This window comes from Pelmatolapia mariae, linkage group LG16_19 (assembly GCF_036321145.2).
Source record: "Pelmatolapia mariae isolate MD_Pm_ZW linkage group LG16_19, Pm_UMD_F_2, whole genome shotgun sequence".
NCBI classification, from domain to species: Eukaryota; Metazoa; Chordata; class Actinopteri; order Cichliformes; family Cichlidae; genus Pelmatolapia; species Pelmatolapia mariae.
This window is the reverse complement of record NC_086241.1, coordinates 4,780,548-4,801,772: the sequence shown is the minus strand read 5'-3', so window position 1 is coordinate 4,801,772 and position 21,225 is coordinate 4,780,548. Positions and strand designations below refer to the sequence as shown.

General features: G+C 40.5%; 1 protein-coding gene across 1 annotated transcript in view; it reads right to left on the bottom strand.

Annotated features, from left to right (window-relative positions):
• tmeff2a (transmembrane protein with EGF-like and two follistatin-like domains 2a) overlaps positions 1-21,225 on the bottom strand; it is a 139,243-nt gene that overhangs the window by 72,090 nt on the left and 45,928 nt on the right. Inside the window, exon 3 of the mRNA XM_063497242.1 lies at positions 9,400-9,529. Coding sequence (XP_063353312.1) covers positions 9,400-9,529 — 130 coding nt within the window. The remainder of the gene's footprint in view (positions 1-9,399; positions 9,530-21,225) is intronic.

Below are 21,225 nucleotides of genomic sequence, written 5' to 3'. Positions count from 1 at the left end.
TCATGTTCAACAGCATGTGTCAGTTTTTCTACTTCTGTAGTAAATAAAAGAAATCTGTCAGCGCAACACTTTGGGTTTAGCCTCCTAAGACCCGAACTCTTTCATGGCATGCATTTTCAACTTCTCTTTGGTATTTGGGCTGATTGGGACCTGATGAATGTAAAAACAAAGAATTACCTGATTTTTTTTTTTTTTACCTGATTTTTGTTTCTGAGATAAATGAGATGAACATAAGAGGACATTCATTTTAAATTTCGAGAGAAAAGTGGTAGTATAATGTCCTCGAAGGTGCATATCAGGCCCTTGTAGAGCAAAATTTAGTATTTTTGTCTATACAAACCAAAATGTGATGTCCACATATGTGGACGCCAAGTCCTAGGAGGTTAAATCTGTAAGAAATATATGGTGTAAAATTACAGAAAAAGTTCTGGTATTTCATTGCCCAGACTTTCCAGTAATTATAAAATACAATGTTTTGTATCATATACTGTGAAAAAACAAGAACGTCACCGTTATTTAAATCCGTATCTATTGCTTAATTACCTTTGCTTTGGTGTAGTATGAATTAGGGGTGAGTTTTGATGATCGATTTATCGATTAAAATCAATTCTAGCTTGGATAACGTGATATCGATTCATTAAAATCCTGAATCGATTTTTAAATATAAATTTATTTTGCCCGAAACACCAGAATCTCAGGTTAAACTTAAAATTGTTCAGCTAGAGCTCAACACCCCAACGCTCTGGTTATCGCCTTCCTTCACATTCTTCCCTTTAGAATCCTCGATATTCAGAGTATCCTCACATTGGAATTGTTTGTTCCTTCTCATTTTAGAAAGAAGAAACAATAAAGTACTCTAATCCTACCCTTCCTGATAGAGCTGCTTTAAGTTAAAATATCCCTGCTGCTTTGTGGCTCATCTTGGCCTCTCAGCTTGATGTAAGGCAGCAAGTTGAAAGATCTGCAGTGATCAATGATGTATTAGATTATCATTACTTAATGTAATTGTAATTTAAATTAAGATGGACTTCTGAAATAACTAGAAATGACAGTGTTTTTTTGTACACAAAGAATGAGCAGTGTATTGACTCCTCCTGTACTGTGTGTGAGATTATGCTGACACCATTGGACTGATTCTAATGTCTACTGATAGCACAGAGAGAGCTCCTTAAATCATTTGCCAAACATATGGCTCCTGTCATCTGTCAGTGCTCAGGCATCGCAGTCACACGAAACGGTGATTAAACATGCCATCGACATTTTAACAATGTGTCAGTTAAATGCTCTCTCACCTTTCCATTTAATGACTTCCTGGAACTTATGCGGCACACTCCACGAACTGAGTTGGAAATACCGTGTTTCTGCTTGCCTTAGCTCGACTCTCTCCTTTGGGGAAAATAGACTGCTGGGTTTGTTTCGCTTTGCTAAGCTAATGCTTAACTGCTCCTTACAGTGCTGGGCTAGCACCTGATGTGAGAGGAAAGTGGTGCCATCCTGTTCTAATCAGCTTTCACTGGCTTTGTAATCCTGAGAGCTCTTCCTTCTATCGACTTTTAGATCAGGACTTCCTTATTTGTTGGTGACACAAAGGTAATAGAGTCCAGAACAGAGTGTAAATGAGCTTTTTCTTCTCATGAATGTTACGCTATAAAAGTCGATAAACTAAACGCTAAAATAACCACACTGTAAAACGTCACAACCTGTGGTGCAATATCGCCGCTCAAATCCTGCTTTCTGTTCAAACTTTGTCTTCCCGACAGCAAAATAAACATCTTCCACTTCTTCCTTGCTTGCTCTGTTATTTGGTCACCACACAGCACCTTCTTTTCTATAGCAACCAGTAAATGGTGCCATCTTTATTTATATACAAAAAACAGAAGGCAACACTATCAAATCATGTTTGTCTCTGCCTCGGTGTCCTCACAGCATGAAACGGGCACCTCAGCAGGCCTCTTGTTTACTGTTTGGAATGACAACCGACTCCAATGTCTGGCCTGTTGGCCTCGGCAGGATCAAAGGGGTTCGGCGCAAGGGAAGCGCGGACGTCGCTTATGTATAACACCAGAAGAAAAATGCTAATGCAAGATGTAAGATACAAGTACAGCACACTGTGGTTTTCACATTTATCTTTCATCAGTGCAATTAACATCAGTACGCAGGGGATAAATTGGAAAGTGTAATCTGTGGAGAGCTCTGTGGTTTCAGGTGTAGTATGGGTGAGCAAGAGGAAGCCACTCATGATTACAAAGGAAGGGTCTTCTCCCCAGAGAGTGCAATGTTGTGCCACCATGTTTCCACACAGGGCCTGAATAGACAAACACTAAATCTAGAGAGTGCACTTTGTTGGTTTTATGCTGAAGTGATGGCATCTGCTCTACAATTTTGGAAAAGAGAATCTGGGATCTGCAGCTGGTTATAATATATGCTACAAAATAGATAGACACTGACACTACTGAAAAAGAGAAATTTGCAAAGGCAGGCCCTGGGCAAGCTGTAAAAATGTATTTCTACAATAACTGCTATATGTACTGTTTCCAACCAGTTATGAAATCCAGAATTTAATCAGCCATCTCATTTTTAAAACGAAAAAATTAGAACAGTAATATTCTAATCAGTTTAGAAAATGTTTAGGACCTTTCAGTTGTAGTTTCGTGTGGTAACACTCATCTATAACGTTTTGTTCAGTCTCACCAGTATCCTCATTGCCATTTCTTAGAGCAGGTTTTTTCAGCTATAAAGCTTATATAAAGCCATTTCCCTTTTGAAGACAGCACTAAACAGCAACAGACATTCAGTGACAGTATGATTCACACAGTCTAGAGAGACAGGCTTTGGGTTTATCGGAAACCAAAGCGTAACTTGAAGGAATCACGAATGTTGTGCTAAAGTCACACTAGAGAAAACTTTGCTTGGAGACCAACCAAATTTTTAAGAGCTCGTGCAATGACTTTGCTGTCTCATTGCCTTTGAAGACTGGGACCAGGTCTGTGACAACTCTCAGTCAGCTGCTGTCTTCAAAGCGACATTGGTGTGTCAAGATGGCAAGAAAAGTCCAATGAGACAAAGTCAGCCTGTTATTAGTTTGTGATTGAATGAAGTCGAGTTGGCAACTATATGCCATCTGTTTATGATAAATCAAGAGAAATTGCAAATGTGTTTCAAATTCTCATCAAACAGAAATTCACATTAACTACAACCGGAATGTCATAGATTTGAAACAGAAATTCTGAATTCCCTCAAAAAAAAAATAGCGACATAATCAGCAACCATGTTTTTATACAGGAATACAACTAGAACAAGGTGGCAACCAGGTGAGTCGAATCGCTCTTTACAAAAAGACACATCTCAGGTGAGTTGTGCTTATTGGTGGAACTTGAGTCAGACTGAACTGTCTGTGTTATTTGCCAGTCTTCCTTCACCTTCACCATCATGTCTGAGAATGATTGCAATCAGTCTGAACGGGACTGGGATTGTTTGGAGACAGGCTGCCTCTTGTCTCTGAGATCATCTCGTGATCGAAAGTGGTCGCCCACAGTTCAACCATTAATGGCAAGGAGAGCGACGTCTCACTTTTACTCTCGTGTGACTGATTTATCAGGCCACCAGAAACGTACGATCAGACCAATTCTATTGTTTATTCATGTCTCATTGATATTAAATGGGCAATGGTTGTAAAGACTGACACCAGCATAAACTCTGTCTGCTAAGAAAATCTTGTGATATGACTGAAAGTTCCAGAAAACAAACAAACGAACATCTATAGAGGTGAAGCTGTTTCCCCCCCAAAAAATAACATTACTTTATCTTTTATTTTTCTCCAGCAGTCTGGTGCATGATATCTCTCACCTCAGCAAGGGAAACAAGTATTGGTGCCAGCGAGTTGACATATATCCATTATAGAGTGTACTGTTGCCGCTAATGGGATTTCTGAGGATGGAAATGGAAAGGAGGACAGGGAGAAACTGCGAGAGGAACAGAACGGGAGGAGAAAAAAGAAGGCTTCGCTGCAGTGGATGTACGGTTAGATAGCTGCCGCTCTTGAATTCTTTACTCTCAGTATCGCTCGTATTATATTCACAGCATTTTAACATATTCACTGCTGAAGTGATTTTAAAGCTGAAAGTATCAACAAAATGCAAGAGAGCAGAGAGAAACTATTCAGAAGCAGCTGTCTACCATGCTTTATCACATGAAAAGCAATAATATAGGAAGACGTGTCTTGGTGAGGGAAATAGCTAAATTAATTTTAATAGGGATTTCACATGGGAGGGCCCCACGCAAAGCCTTACATTGAAAAACTGCTTTTTAAAACATTATATCTTTAGTACAATAAGTGAGCTAACGTTTCGCTTACATTTAGACATTTAGTCTCAAAGCGCGGTAAATACACTTATATTGATGGTGAAGACTTCAGGACAAAAACTATCAAGGGGAAAGCAGATGAGACAAAGTTAGTGGCCATGATGGAATTACCCCATAACAGGAGGTCCAGTGAGACTGGGTTTTCTGAGTCCCAGTTCCTAGAGTGTGCAAAAGGCCACTGTAACTGCTCTGGAGGCACATGCAGAAAAAAACACCTGGGTAAAAAAAATGTTTTTTTTCCCTGGCTCAAAATGGGCCTTTGGGGTGTGACTATTTATTTAAGCATAAGTGGTTCACTTACAGGAACTTAAAGGAAAGAGGTTGTATTACCTTAATTAAAAATGTTTATTTAACTGGAAATAGAAAGAACAAGACTAAAGTGGCAGAACTGAGCTTCCTCTGAAGGGTGTCTGTGCTCACTCTTAGAGATGGGATGAGGAGCCTAGTCATTAGCAAGAAGCTCTGAGCAGAGTAGCTGCTCCTTTGCATTGAAAGGAACCAGTCGAGGTGGTTCAGGTGATGGAGACTCGTGGGCAGACCCTGGAGAGTTAATGTCTCTCAGCTGGCTCGGAAACATCCCTCCTCCTTGGGCGAACTGAAATCTTTGCTTAGACAGCTGCCACCATGACCTGGACTCAAATGAGCAGTGGAAAATTGGATGGCTGGATGTTTGAGTAAATAGAAGCCCAAAATGTTCAGTATGCAGGATTAACCCTCATCTCTCAACTCAGTCTGAATTTAGTCTCTGCAGAATAAAAGTTCTGACCAGGATATGAACTCAAATGCAGGTGGATCATACCTGCTTTCCTTTTATTTGTTCTTAAAATCTTAATATCCCAAGACAGCTGGCCAACCACGCCACTATTTTTTTAAAAACAAAGATAAGGCTCTCCACTCAGCCTGTGTGCTTTCACTAATTATATTTGTCTTTTATTTTAGTCTCTGAGCTGCTGCTGTATAAATGGAATAGATTTTAATTTCTGTGAAATTTTGTTTTAATTTATTTGTTTGTCTCAAGCGCTCGCTGCATCATTTTAAATTACATTCTTCCTTTTTACTGCCTCCTGCTTAATTTATCTGTTTTCTTCATCCTCATGGAACAACAAATTACACCAGAAATGCTTCAAGTCCCAGAAAAGAAATGTAAGTTTGAGAGTGAAAGTGTAGCAAATGTCATACCACTTTATTTGGGTGGAATAAAGAAGAGATTTTGTAATAAGTTTCAGTTAATTTCTTTCAGTGACCACTTACAAAATTATATATGGTTTTTACCAGATTTAGCTACTAGCTAATTTGTCAATTATGGAAAAATGACCCGCATCTGCCTCAATTTCTGACCTTACTGAGCTTTTTTCTGATTAGATTTTGGCTTTAGTCACTAGTTTTAAATGTTATTAAGTGGAACATCATATTTTTTGTGTAAATTATGCTCTGATTTAGAGTAAAACTTATAACTGATTAAGTCCCTAGATAGATTAAGCTGCTATCCTTGTTTTTTAGTCATATCCACCCCAAAAAACAAAAAACTAAACATGCCTTTACAAGTTGTCTGTAAAGGTTCTCAGTCATCCAGATCATTGAATTGAATTGAATCATAGCCTAAGGAGCTCATCCAAGAAGCTTCTTCAGTTCCAGGGTCAAATGGTGGAGAGTCCCAGATTTGACCTCAGGAAATCACATGATAGGGGTGGGGCTAGGTTTCACAATGAGCTCATCCGAAACCTTGGCTGATTGTGACCCATACCCGTTTTCACACCTTGGCTCATGTGATTAGGTAGAGGATCATTAGGGGGTCCATTGTCCCTATTGGGGGGGACACTCCCACAGGGCTTAAATCAGGGACTCGCCACCATTTGACCCTAGAACTGAAGAAGCTTCTCGGATGAGAGGTGAAACGTCTTCAAGCCACTTAAAGAAGTCCAGACGCTTTTCTTTCAAAGCTCCTTAGAATACCTTTTCATGCTGACCAATGAAGTTATTGTCACTATTTCCATCTTTTATATACAGTTTAGAATAAAATTTGACTTCTTCAATCTTTACTTTTGTAATATTTAAAGAAATTAGTTTACTGCTGAACTGTATATAACCATCATCCTTAACATTACATTAATTATCATTTCATCAAAGTGTTTATTGAAGCTGCTGGCATTATGTTATAAGTTATATTATAGGGGTTATCATAATCAAATATTAACATGTTTATTACAGGTGCAGTTATAACTACTTTAAAATGATTGAGTTAATATATATATATCATAACTCAGAGCCTGAGTATATGGTTACAGTAAAATAGTAGCTGAGCAAAGGCCTGAATGTATTCAGCTTCTTGTGGTATTTGAGTTTGCTTAGTTACAGGTGACGAAAGGATGTCCAGTCCATGGGGACCTCAAAGGCCTGAGATCTTCACCATATTTGGATGGATGGGGAACTTCTGTGTCTGCAGTTATCTCTTAAAATACATGGATGTTCTGTACATGCAAATTATGTGCTTGTAAACGCAAGAAGGGGCGTTACAATACCCTGATGTTATAAAAGCAATCTAGAGTGTATTTTGGGTAGAGATGTACAACTGATGTTTTGCAGTTTACACCTCTCCACGCTGCGTGCATTCATTAAAATCAATTGTTTGACCGACCTCTTCTGGACCATCATTGTTTTACTCTCGTCCTCAATTTCGAACCCGTAACACTTTCTTAGACACCGTCTATTTGTTTACTAGGACCTTGTTCTGGACCGACATGAGAACAAAGCATACATAAAAACAAAACACAAAATACCGAAGGGAAGAATATAAAACCACTGTTCTGCTCTATTAGTAGTTTGCACAACAAAATCCTTGTGTGAATGGTGAATTGTGTCCTCAAAAGTATTGCCTGTTGCGTGGAAGAAAAGAGTCCTTATCTCTTTCTATTTCAAAAGATACGGAAATTCATATCAGACACACTGGCTTACACCCATCACATGTCTTGAAAAGAGGACCTCATACACAAGCAACAAACAAGCAATTTAGAGAGCGGACCTGGGAATTTCATGTGACCGTGCACAGCCCTACTTACTGGCACACAGACACCACTGCTCTTACGACACAAACATTTTCACCTCGGTCTCCACGGTTCCTCTGCTGAGCTGTGCCCATTCAAGGGGACCTTTAATGGACTTGTGCCGGCTTTCTGTCAGCGAGGTTAACTGAGTCAGCAACTGCTCAACTTGAGCCAGCAATACTATCTTGGCTTAAGCAATGATTCACACATGCCTAACAGCAGCCAGCATCACATTGCCAGTGGATTCACTCATTCACAACTAAGCACATTATTCAGAACATGACTCACTAATTGGTAGAATCCTCAGTAGGCGTTGCTGATTTTCCTTCAAGTTTATGCTCATCTATATAAATTTGTCATCATAGGATAAAACGCGTTGCTCTGGCCAAAGCTAATTTTACATATTCTGATAAAATTTGCATGTGAAGAACAATTTTACAGATTCAACATGCAGTTTAATTCATCATTAAATCAGACTGCAGTGTTTTCATTCATATGATACATAAAAAATGTGTGTATTTCAAGTGAAACCACTGGCCCAGGGTGTTAAATAGCTGATTATTGCAGGAGAATGATTTTTCACTGCTTCCATTGAGAGAGTTAATATGGCATTTTTAGATCTTGCATGTGCGAGGGTCTTTAATTCACGTTCATTCAGTGGACTGGTATCCTCACAAATAGCAGTGCATGCTCTAAGCACCAATACTGGTCTCCACATCATGGCTAATGAAGTGCCTGACCTTTTCCAAATGAAGACACCCACTCAGCAGCTTAAACACCAAACGATAATCCCAGTTATGTCCGATAATTATGCCAAGCACTTTTACTTTTCAGCCAGTGGAAGGGAATACACTGGACATGACGTATATAACATGATGCCGAAGCTGAAAGAGGAGCGTTTTTAATGCAGCATTTATGCGTCGGAAGCTAGCCCTCGATGACCAGAATCATTCAAATGAATAGCTATTTCTATCTATCCGCTGTCAGTCAACATGACTGTTAGTCCGGCCATTCTCCTCTGAGCTCCTCCGAGCTCAGACACACGGCTGCTTCTGAGGATAGAGACGTCACTCAAATCTCAAGTTTAATGTGGATTCTCTGTAACGTCAGCATGCTAACGTGTTCAAAAAGACAACTTGCTGAGGCAGATACTTTTTATCACAGTATGGCTAACAAGCAGTGTAGCTATACAGCACAGTGAGGTTGATGTGAATGGGTTTAGTACTGTTACGGTCCCTCAACGTAGTATTAAATGATTCTCTTAAAGCTACAGAAAGTACTCCTAATAACATTTAACAGAAAAAAAAGTGTTAAAAAAAAGGAAACGGCCATCAAGATGATGTGTGATTCAGTGATTTCATTTTCTGCTTTGTTGAGCATGCCTCGTAGCAACAGCATTACAGTAACTACCTATGACAATTTGGCCAATGCATTCCATGGCTTTTGACATTTATTTAAACATTACGTAACGAAAGGTCAAAGCTGTCGAGATTTCTTTTGCTTCTTGTTAAACACACCTAATTTTTAATAAACTGTAATTTAAAAAAGGCCTTATGGCCAAATGCTGTGTTCATATTCTTGAGAGATGGTGCCGTGCTTGTGATGAAATCATTTTTTTGCACTTCTCACATTTTCATTACGCAGTTTTTGTAACTCCTTTGAAATAAAAGATCCGCTGGTAATTACTGCATCCCAGCTACTGGATGCAGATTAAAATATTGATGAGAGTAATAAGGAAACATGAAATCTATGCTGCTGCATATAAAATGTTAAAATTCATGTGGAATTGCATTTTCAGCTTTATATTTGCTGTTGCTGAATCTCACATGCATGCTTACAGATAGCCGTGTAACCTCTTGAATATTTTAAATCCAAACACGGCTGCTTGCGCATGTGTTCAGTGTGCTGGTATCAGAACTCCTCTGCATCCATATCCACGCGTGTATGGGTTTGTGTTTGTGTTTGTGTGTAGGCACCATAAGGTAAATGTACATACCAGCAGGACAGTCGCCTTCTGACACAATAAGCACTTCAGACTGCTGCTTGCAGGCATCCCTGCGCAGGAAGCACTCGTTCTGGTAGTTCTTATTGTTGGAGCCACACACAGGCACATAGTCATTGTTGCACTGCAGAGAGGAGAGAAGAAAACAGGTAAGAAAAGGAGCACGTAAAAAGGACAAGGTTAAACTAAAGTGATATAGTGAGTCTGTATCCTCAAGTAAACACTTGAGCCTTCAGAATTCTGCAGGGAAGCCACTGCCTTCAATTCCCAATTTGAATACTCTTCAATCTCAGCACTGAAAAGAATGACACGTATGCAAACGCCACCAAATACATAACCCGCTTGGCAGAGCAATAAAATACCAAAACTTTAAAGCAACAGCTGGTGCCTACATCGCTCACATTGCACATTTATGGAGCGACCAACAACACTGTGCAGACCACTGCTGAATGTCACAAACAGGAAAAAAGATCTGCTTTTAAATCCAATACTTCAAAAAGCCTGATGATCAACTTGGAATGCTTTTCTTTAATTCCAGCGTTCTCCTTTGTTAAACTCACTAAGTTCTTCAATATTCGGTTAAGGGGTTTTGGTGCACCTTTATACTGAAAGCTTCTTGTACAAGGACAAACCATAGCAAGTTCATTGTTAGCTAAGAAATGAAATTGAGATTTCCATGAAAACAGTGCAAATCTCCACTTTGTTCTTACCCAACGTGGTACAGTCAGATAATATTATAAGAATCTTCTGCTTCCTGTTTGAAATTATAAGCAGATTACAAATTGGCCACACCAGCTTGAATAGCTCGAGAAAGTTAAAGAGACAGTGGAGTACGCCCTGACGTATGTAAGGATACATGAAGAAAAATGAATGGGTATCTAGGTTGTTGAAAGAAGCTGGCATATTTAAAAGAGTGTGACTCAATTGGAAAAAAAAACAGCATTCATTGTTATTACTTGAAGAAAGTGAAAAAAAATTGAGAAAACTTCAAACAGCACTGAACTAGTGCCCTCAAGAGTTTAAATAACAGAAACATCTTGACATCCACTGCTCCTCAACACTGGCTTTCTGTCAGTGTGCCCATTTTTCAGCAGGGCTGTTCTCCAAAACATCCACATCTGCTTAAGCCGAGTAACAAAGTGCAGCGTCAGATGCACGTAAGATAAACTCAAGTGAGATGGGTGGAAGGAAGAAAAAACCCTGCCCAGAAGAACTCAGCAGGGGTGAATTCATAGTATGTACAGTATGTTAACCAGCTAAACTGCTTAGGATAGAGTGTATTCACAAAGCTAAAAAACCTCATTTTCAGTGTAACATTTCTATACTCCTTCACCATTGCTAGAATTACGATTAAGCACTAGAAACATAACCATGCAGTACCCTTTTTAAGGGAAATTAACCCCAATTAACCTTAAATATATCTGCCTCACATTAGCGAGATCATACGGTGTTTGAAGTTCTTTAAGACTGCCTGATGAAGATATACCAGTGCTGATTCTAACCGTGATACCTGAAAAAATTAAAGTTGGCACATTATAGCTGATTATAGGATATTATAGAACAAGCACCAGTCTAGTCACAGCTATAGTCACATGTTCCAGTTTACTCACCTTTCATTAACTACTAAACTGCACTCACTTCACGGGTGACTAAAGAAAGGTAACGTCATTCACTTTCCTGTTGCTGTGGTGACTTCATTCGCTCACTTTGAGACAACACAAACCCCAAAGTCAGCTGAGATCCTCACACTCATGCTTTTTTATATAAAAGTTAATATGCTGCACAGTCCTTAACGTCCTTTTTACACTTTTTACTCTGATTTGAATAAGCCATCTGTAGCTGCCACCAACACCACCTTGCACCTACCCCATTCACACCCCTGCGTTAAACCTCAAGATTAATAAAAAACATGGTAACAAATAAAGCTAAGAATGGCTTTGGCTCATTGACTAGCTTTTGTATTATTAGGTATTCTTTCTGCCATGATCATCGTCTATTGAAAATCTGAAACTGCCATTGAATCAAAACATATTTTGCTTTGTTCACACTTTGTCCAACAGGAAAAAATCCAAATGGTAATTTACCAGCGTAGAAAAGGAGTAGGTGAGCTAAAATCTTATCACACATCGCACATCTGGCAGATTCATTCTACAAACTAATTCAAAAATCGGTCAAACTTCAGTCCAGCGTAGGTGTTAAAAAACAAGAAGCGAAAAGAAAGAATAGCTTGGTACGTGCTCCTCTGAATTGTGTTTAATTATGAACGGATGCGTACATCAAATCAGTATAAGTCTAAAAAAAAACTAGCACCATGGATTTTGTTAATGGATTATATTCACACTGCAGACTTCTGAAAAGCTGCACACCTCTTGTTGCTCCACTGGAGCAGTAGGAGGTTAAGTGACTTGCTCAAGGGCACTCAGCAAAATAGCTACTACGGTACATGAGAACATTACTCATTCATTTTCCTCACATGGTTTGTTGGCTATGGAGTAAGTCAAGATTTTTCAGATGACTGATGGCACTGGAGGGCCGAGTCTTAGTTTTCATTTTTTTGGCTGTAGAGGAGAGATATTCATTTGATTTGAAATCGATTCACTGCTGCCGCACTGTAGGAATAACAAACGTGATTATTCAATTGAGAAATATTACCCACTATTCCCCGGGAAGAAGGAACAGCTATCAGAAGGTCCAGAGAAATTGTTGCTCGGTAGTCACAGCCCGTAACCTGATTAAATATAAAAGTGCTGAAAAATGGGGAACGTGTGAAAATGTGTTCCTGCTGGGTGTGACATCGCAAGGACAAGAGGCTCACTGGATATTCCCCACAGGGATGAAGCTAAGGAGCTCACGGCTCTTTGTCTCCACTTCCTTTTTTTACTTTAAGTCTCTAATGGATTGCTCTGAAATCTGTTTTCTCACAGCTAAATCATCTCTGTGCCCTCACGGATCGCTGCATGGTTTTCACAAATGGACATATTGTAGACACAGACAGGCATTAACAACATATTCAAGTATGTCTGTGTTTATGGTCACATGTCAAGCCAACTTTGTAAAAGCTTAGTGTTGGAGAAAAATAATATTTTTTTATCCTCTTCCTTCCTTCCAGTACAAAAAACCCCCATTTAGTCTAATATTGGTTGAAGCAAGACACTTGAAGCTCTGACTTTTTCACTCCTTCCTCTTCACACCTGTCCATTAGCACAATATTTTTCCGCTGCTAGTTTCAGTGGTCCGCTTTGGCAGATGGTTAACAAAAAAGGGGTCAACAGCAAGATGTCGTGGTGTGCTAAGCTGCCAGCTTTTGACACTTGTTATATGCTCCATTGCATATTCTAATTTTTAGAAGGAGTAGGCCTTCAAGATCTGGAAAACAGCAAACCGCAGGCGAGAAAAAGCCATATTTTTCCACTTTTCCATATCAGGGTTATGGCGGTGCCTGTCCCAGTTTCATAGGGCAGGAGACAGGGTGCACCCTGGATAGATCAACAAGCCCTTGGTGGTTTCTTTCAGCCCACACGCTGAAGTGAAAGAAAACCCCAAATTCCTGATGATGCAACTATTGTGTGAGTGTGGCAGAATAGGAGAATAGTATAAATGTATATTTGTGAATGGGTGAATGTGACTAGCATTTAAAAGGTCTCTGAATGTTCAGTTAGAGGAGAAAAGTGTTATATAAGTACTAGTGCTGGGCGATATGGAAAAAATATTTATCACGATATGAATTATTTTATATCACGATAACGATATATATCACGATATACCACCTGACCTGTGGTCATCTGGAAAGTATGCAGTCTTTAAACAGCGAGTGGAGAGGGTGCAGTCTTTGTTTTGAGTTACTGTAAAGCATGTCGCAAATCCGGGTGCACGTAAAGCAGCACCATGTTGTGAAACCACAAGACAGAGTTTCTTTGCAAAAAATAACATTTTTTTACACTTTATTTTCTCTTGCATAAAGTTAAGAGTATGTATAGTGAGAAGACAACACTAATATATTTGCACAGGCTATTTAACCCTTTAAGACCTACAATAGAACCAAGTCCGCCAGAGCTTATCTTTACATTTATTTATTTTGAGTGTCTTCATAGTTTTATTTTTGAGATACACAAATTTTTATATACTACAGGAAAAATGAAAATAAATAAATGCAAATTTGCAAAGACACAGCATGTGCATCAAAATAAACTATTTCCAACAGTGTAATTTGACTTCTAAGCATCCCAGAAACGATACGGAAGAGCATAAAGTCAAACATGACTTTTAAAAATACCAACATAGACTTTGAAGCTTAAAAAACTACATTTTCCGCGAACATGACGTCACTTCCGGTTTCGGACAGGTAATGGCGGACATAAGATAGTTGCGCTCACTTATATTCCAACGTAGGAAGTGTTATGAACAGCTGATCGGATCGGCAAAGCCTGTTTCTGGAATATTATGTTTTTGTTGCTGCAAGTCTGGAATATTATGTTTTTGTTGCTGGAAGCGCTTTTTATGCAATTTTTGCAAAGCTATATGTGGAAGAAAACCGTGACTTAGGACAAGCTAATGGAATAAGATGTAAGTACAACTACTACGGTTTCATATGCAAAAAAAACATTATTGCGCCACCTTACGTGGTTCCAGTTCTACAGGGATTTAAAAATAGTTAGGCAAAACGGAGTTTGCCTGCTCCGACCGGTTGTAAAGGGTTAATGATATATTTTATGTAATAATTTGTAAAATTCGGGTTAGAAACGATATAAACGATAGAAGACAAATGGCACGATAGAAACTTTTCTATCGTCCACACGATATATATCGTCATATCGCCCAGCACTAATAAGTACCACATCATTTACCATGTGTGCATCATCTGAGTGCATACTTCTTGGATGGTCTTTCAGTACGATAAATTATGTGTCATTATACATCAGACCATTACATTGTAAATGATTCAACAGCACAAATATAAATAAAAGGCCCAGCTAGCAGGTTAAGCATCAAAGACTGATCGAAAACAGGCATTCCTTTAGAAAACCATAACTCTGAACCTTATAGTGTCTTTTTAAATCACATCCCATTGTAGGGCAGTTGTCATGATCAATGAAATTATTTTTGTATGAGGTTACATGATGTTTAGTTCTCCTGTAAAGTTGAGATCCTTGTGAGTTAACACAAGCATCTCACTTTTGAAGCCAGCCTCAAGTGGCCATTTCAGGAAATGCACCTGGATTCATTTTCCTCTTTATTGCTTAGTACAGCGTCAGTAGAATGAGGTCTGAACATTGTCAGAACTTGTGCTTTATTATATTTAGCGCACAACAGGACACTCTTCATGTTGCCTGTGTACTCAACTAGAGAGAAACTCCCATTAGCTTAGGTAAGGGGTGGCGATTATGCTCGCTGGGAATTCTCCAGACAATTGCCTCCATGGGCTTTATGCAGACTTTGTACTAAGAAACTGGCACAAGAGTAGAGTAAAGTAGAGTGTGATATCTGATTTAGCTGATTCTCTCTACCTTGCAGTGTTTGGAGCTTTAACTTAACTTAGCATTTTCGACGCCCTTCAGCTTCATCTGACCCACCCGGGCAAATAATAACCAAGCAACCCTGCATTCTAATACAGCGGTCCCCAACCCCCGGGCCGGTACCGGTCCGTGAGTCGTTTGGTACCGGGCCGCGAGAGTTGAGGCTCGGGTGTGAAATGTATGGTTTTCAGGGTTTTTATCGGTTTTCAGCGTTATTTTGTTATCGTTTTTATCGTTAACTCGGTTTTTCTGGGTCTTTTCACGTGTGTTATGAATAAATCTTCTTTTTTTCGGTACTGGTACTAGTTTTATTTTGTTGTATTTATCTGCGACACCTTAAAGGCCGGTCCGTGAAAATATTGTCGAGCATAAACCGGTCCGTGGCGCAAAAAGGTTGGGGACCGCTGTTCTAATAGAGATTGACAGACCACGTGACTTTCGCGCATTGCTTTGTGGGTACCCGTGGCAACAAAATCAAAACACTGCATCAAGCGCTAGTATTTCCAGCACCGGTAATCATTAATTCTGCGGTTTTAATCCCTACTTGCATTTTATTTGCCCCAAAAACAGTTATGTACAAAACGACGGAGAACAGGGCAGGTCCGTACAAAGACAGACTTGACGAAAAGGCAAAAAAAAAAGGACGAGGAAAAAAATCAAAGGAGTGAAAGGGTCAGACCCATACGAGCATACAGAGTGGAGTAAGGATATTTATTATTATATGGTCCTAAGTGTGAGTGCATACACTCACAAAATGTTTAGTAACTTCAGACCCCTGCAACAAGTCCAGGTCCAGTTTACTTTGGTGATTTGGACTATTCCATTTCACAGCTGTTGTTAATTTTTTTTCCTTTATCTCCTGTACAGGCCAACGCAATCTATTAGTCGTTTCAGGTTGTAGTATTACACAACATTTTCAGATCTAATAGAAATAAAATGAGTGTTTCGTAATTCATTCAATTCATTGTCTTTATTTATAACTGGCATTATTGTTTCATTCTATTATAGAATCTTACAAGAAAGAGTCAAAATTGTATTCCATCGTGCTTTATTAGCTGCTTCGGTGAAAAACAAATCAACAATGCAAAGAACCCCAAAAAACATTGCAAAACAACATACTGGAAAACAGTTATTCATCACTTGATTGCTTCAATACAACACTTGGGCACATATATGTGGGACGTTTCGCGGCTGTTTTGATATCGCTCTCTCTCTCTTAACCGATCAAATCTCGCTGTGGTAGCAGCTTTAAACTCGGTATGACTCAGGTTGATAGAGGGTGCCCAGTCTGGATCGCATTCCAGCATTTTGTAGGCTGGTTTTCCTACAAAACACAACAAACATTAGCCCGCAAAGCCACACTGAACAAAGCAGCATAGCGCAACGAATTCAATTCAAATCAATATAAGACTTATTTGTAACCTACATCAACAATTATGTTATGACAAATTACGTAATAACTACAACAGAAGACTTACCTTTGTGGAAATGCTTGGAGCAGACTAACATGTGAGCTGGAGTGTTCTGGAACGTTATATTTGGTCTGCAATCCAGGCCATCCGTCGGTTCTTTGTTACTTTGGAAACATGGCTTAAACAATTTCTCTTCCACGACGTAATCCGATAACAACCGATCTCTTTACCCGTCGGCTTCCCGTGGCTGTCATGCGACCGGCTATTGCAGTTAATAATACAACAGCTTCTTGCCATTTTTTGTGTTTCTTTTTATCACTGTGTGACTGTTTTCATGTGAAAGCCTGCGTGCGCTAATACCGCTTGCCACTCATTCCCAGAATCCTTTGCGGTTTACCCCTGAATGACGTCACATTTTCAATCTCTATAGCTACAGGCTAAGATGATGTTCACACTTAATCAGGCATGTGAGTTGGTTGAAAATGGCTGCCAAAGTGAATTGATTTTGATATACCATAATCAACTCTTAAAACAGTATGAACCAGAAAAAGTGACCTCGTTGAAAAGCTTTTAGACTTTAGACTAACAACATTAGTGGCCTCTGTACTGAAAACATGCTAAAGATGAGCACAGAGAGCGCCCGGGAGGAAACTGGCTGCCCCACGCTTTACCACATGTACGAGTTTAGCTGTTTGGGGACAAAGCAGAAAGGATTCAGCGAGTCTGTTGTTTAGGGGGCTTGATTGTGAAAGGCCTGAAAGGACCAGAAAAACAGCACAAGGGCATAAACTGCATTTCAGATTAAGCTAACTAAGTGTGAAGGACAATTGATACACACATACCCATCTTATACCCACAAGGAAAAGAGCAAAAATAACCATCCATTCAGGAAACCAGAAGTATGATAATGATCAAGTGTGAACACTTTTTAACAAGCTGGGGGAAAGAAGATGGCAGAAAGCACACAAAAGACAGTAAAAGGGGGGAGTATAGTAGGGAAAGTGAAGCTGCACACTGGCTTCTGATCAAAGGGATTGGAATGCAGGAAGGAAAGAGGCTGTAGAAAAGACGATAGGCAAAAACGATGGGTGAAATTGGGCTAACGGGGAGAAGGAGTCAGTGGAAATGGATGAGGCTGAGACAGGAGGAGACTGAGGGGTAATGAAAGAAAAGTAAAAATACAGAAATGAGATGCAGACGGCCAGAAAGGGAGAGGCAAAGACAGGGCCCTGGCTCAACAAACTTGGCACGATAAAAAAGAACCACAGCGCCTGAAGAAACCGAGGCATACACGGAAAAAAAGGGAACATCATGAAATAAAAAAGAAAGAGGAGAAGAAATGGGGACACAGACTGAGAGAAGGAGAAGGATAAAAAAATCCCCTCAAAGGCGACCGAGAGAGAATGAAAAAAATGGCAAGCCCACAAAGGCGCTTGGAATAGCTTACTGAAGGGCCCGCGCTGCTTTTGCCATCCACTATCACTCCCCTCTGCCTAACCCCCCCACCACCACCAGCACCACTCTCACACTCTCTCCCATCTGGCTTGGGTTGTCCTTAACCTGGGGACTCTCACTTCATGCCAGGCGTGATGCAACTGAAGGGAAAGCTGCCCGGCAGAACCCTGCGGGCGTCATTTAAGAGTGCCTTCTTTCCCGTGAAAACTCCCTCAACCCATCTCTTGATCTTCTTCAGTATTTGGCTCTCACCCCCGTGGAAAGGAGAGAAGTGATGAGAGGAGGGGGCGAGGATTTAAAACCTCAATCTCTCTAAGAGGAGGTGCAAGACGGAGGCTGCAGCTGTGTGCAAATTAAAAGTCTCACCCAAAAAAATACTCAAGTGTTGGCTTAGAGGAGCGTGTTATTGGTCCCTTACAGCATGTTGGATCGGATCTCTTGTGTTTTAGGTGAGGCGGACCATATGTAAGACAGCCAGGGAGCAGAAATAGATTGCCAAACATAAAGTAAGACATTCGGGAAAAGATGTGAAACGTTCGACTTCTTCATCTTGGCTGAATCTTTCAACTTTTCCTCAGCTATTCTTGTTGGAAAAAAGAAATGTTGACGCTCATCTGCCAACTTCTTTTTATTCTTCTGGGACTTCTCTTGAAGTGACAGCGAGGCAGGGAGTGAGCTAAGGTTACTGGTTTCAAACTTTTTCCTGACTCGTATTTCTCCACACGGCGCTTCTTTAAGCAGCGCATGACCGCATCAGAGACAAAGGCATCCTTGTTGTAGCCCTTGTCAGAGCCCTGCAGCTTTGATCCTTTAATGCGTTGATAACAAGCAGCGTGTGACGTTAGCAGTCTGCAAATATAAGCTGTCAGCTGTTGCACTTAACTCTATGCCAGGCAAGATTACTGTCAGCGGAATGGAAATGAAAAAACAAAAACAACAAAAAAAACAAGACAAAGGTGTCAGAAAAGTCTGTGATGTGCGCTTGAAAAACAGCACCATCGAAGGGAAGATTGTGGAGGAGGAAAAACGATGCGATTATGTTAATGAGATGGGGTGAACGAGACAGAAGGTGAGAAAATTTGATCCTCTGCAATTCTCTGCAGACAGAGAAGTGGGGGCCAGTGGCCAGGGCCATATGGCGCAGCCTTATGTGCCCGCTGGCTCAAGCTTTGCAGAAGTCGCAGACGCTGCCCCGCGGCTCCACTTTGACAAAACCCGGACAGTTGTGTGGCGTCTTGACCGAAAATACCACGACAGAAGAGGCGCTAATGGTTCTGTTTACGTGTGTGAGAGAATATGGGATGGGAACGGCTTATTGACAGGAAAAGTGGAAGACAACCACACGGGTGAACTTAAATGCATTTGATGATACGTATAGCTCAGTTACATATGCAGCATGTGATCCAGCATGTATGCATACATGTAGACCAGTCTCTAATCTTCCACTTCATATCATTTGCACCCGTTCTGCATTTTGTCACAGTAAATCTAATTTCCACAAACCTCCTGCAGGGGCTGCTGTGGTTCTGCCTAGCCTCAGCCCTCCTCATTTGAGTTTGAAATGCTAAGCTTTGGGACTGCAGCCAGGACCTGTTGTCTCCCTACCTGCCTGGGATCCTGCACAGACACACATACACAGGCAAAGCAAGCAATGCATCCACTATCGGAGCACTTTGTACTAAAAAAAAAAAAAAAAAGCATCTGCTCCTTACCAGGTCACAACACACAACCTAGCAAAACAAGCAGAACCATCATCATTCATCCTGTGCCTCGATAACAGCTCCCAGTGTTCACTTCACCATACATCCGACATAACTGCTGGCTGACAGGGGTGGAAAAAAAGACAGGTGGTGGTGGGAGGAGGAGGGGGTGAGAGGAGCAGGCAGAATACGGAGTTAAAAAGCAGGAAGTGAATGTGGAGAAGAGAATGGAGGAAGAAAAGAAGGACAAATAGTGCAAGAGATGTGGATGATAGGGCGAACAGCAATTAAAGAACGAGGAGGACAGTGTGCGGGAGTGGCGAGGGATGCGCACAAGTGAAACCACACGAGAGCAAACCACGCGAGTGGGAGACAAAGGAGAGGAGAGATACAAAGTGAAGGCGGGTGCACGCATCAGTGCGTGACTATGTAGCAGAGGGAAGGAGCGTGCCAATTTGAGGGGTAGAGCTCTGCAAAACGCAACAAGAACAAACATGACAGGATATCAGCATCAATAAGTGAGAAAACAAATGACACATCCATCCGTCCAGCAGACCCCCCCCCTCTGCCTGAACCCTGCTATCGTCGCATTCTGAAAAATGATCTTCATTGCGAGCAAAAATTAGTCCCACATTGCAAATCTAACGCACTAACGCATTTGTCGGTCACACAATAGCAGGGGAGTTACATTCTGATGATTAGTGGAAGTCCAAGTTGAGGCAAACTGAAAGATTTCTCCCACTAATGCACTCATTTACATGTTAGAAATACACTTTTCTCTTGCTAGGCTGGAGCTTATCCTAGCTGTGATAAGGTGAAAGGTAGGGTACACCACGAGCAGAACACTGGTCCATCACAGGGCTATTATGTTCTCATTATATATATATATATATATATATATATATATACACATATACATACACATACATATATATATACACACATCAGGGGTGTCCAAACTCCGGCCCGCGGGCCCATTTTTAATTGGCCCGCAAGTAATTTTATAAATAGAATAGAATATGGCCGCACTTCAACTTTTGCTTGAGTGTATTGCACTTCTTAGTTTTAACACCAGGGGCAGCTACTGTTGATCAAGGCAGTTGCTCCACCAAAAAGGAGAATCACAGAAGAAATTTACCCCAAGTTACTAAACATGGCAGAACCAAAGAAGCGAAAGGTAGAAAGTGAATGCAGAAAATTTCAGACACGGTGGGAGAGTGAATATTTCTTCAAAGAATTCAAGGGGAAGTGTGTCTGTTTCATCTGCACTGAAACTGTGGCAGTTATGAAAGAGTATAATGTACGACGTCATTATGAAACCAAACATCAGGTCTATGCATCCTACACTGGTGCTGAGCGACAGCAGAAATTAAAGCAAATGGTAGCTATCCTGCAGGGTCAGCAACAGTATTTCTTTCGTGCTCAAAAGGTCCAGGAAAAGGCTCCAATAGCAGCTATGAGGTCGCCCAACTCATCGCAAGACATGGCAAGCCTTTTTCAGATGGAGACCTCATAAAACACTGCCTCGTTAAAGTCACCGAAATAATGTGCCTGGAAAAAGTGCACGACTTCAACAACGTCAGCATGTCCAGAAATACAGTTGTGCGACGCATTGAAGACTTGCCAGCCAACATTAAACTGCAACTGTCTGATAAAGCACTTTAGGTGAGTAAAAAATATATCCCACAGTACCCGTGTGTTAATGTGCAGGTACACATCAAATATCAATAATGCGCATCA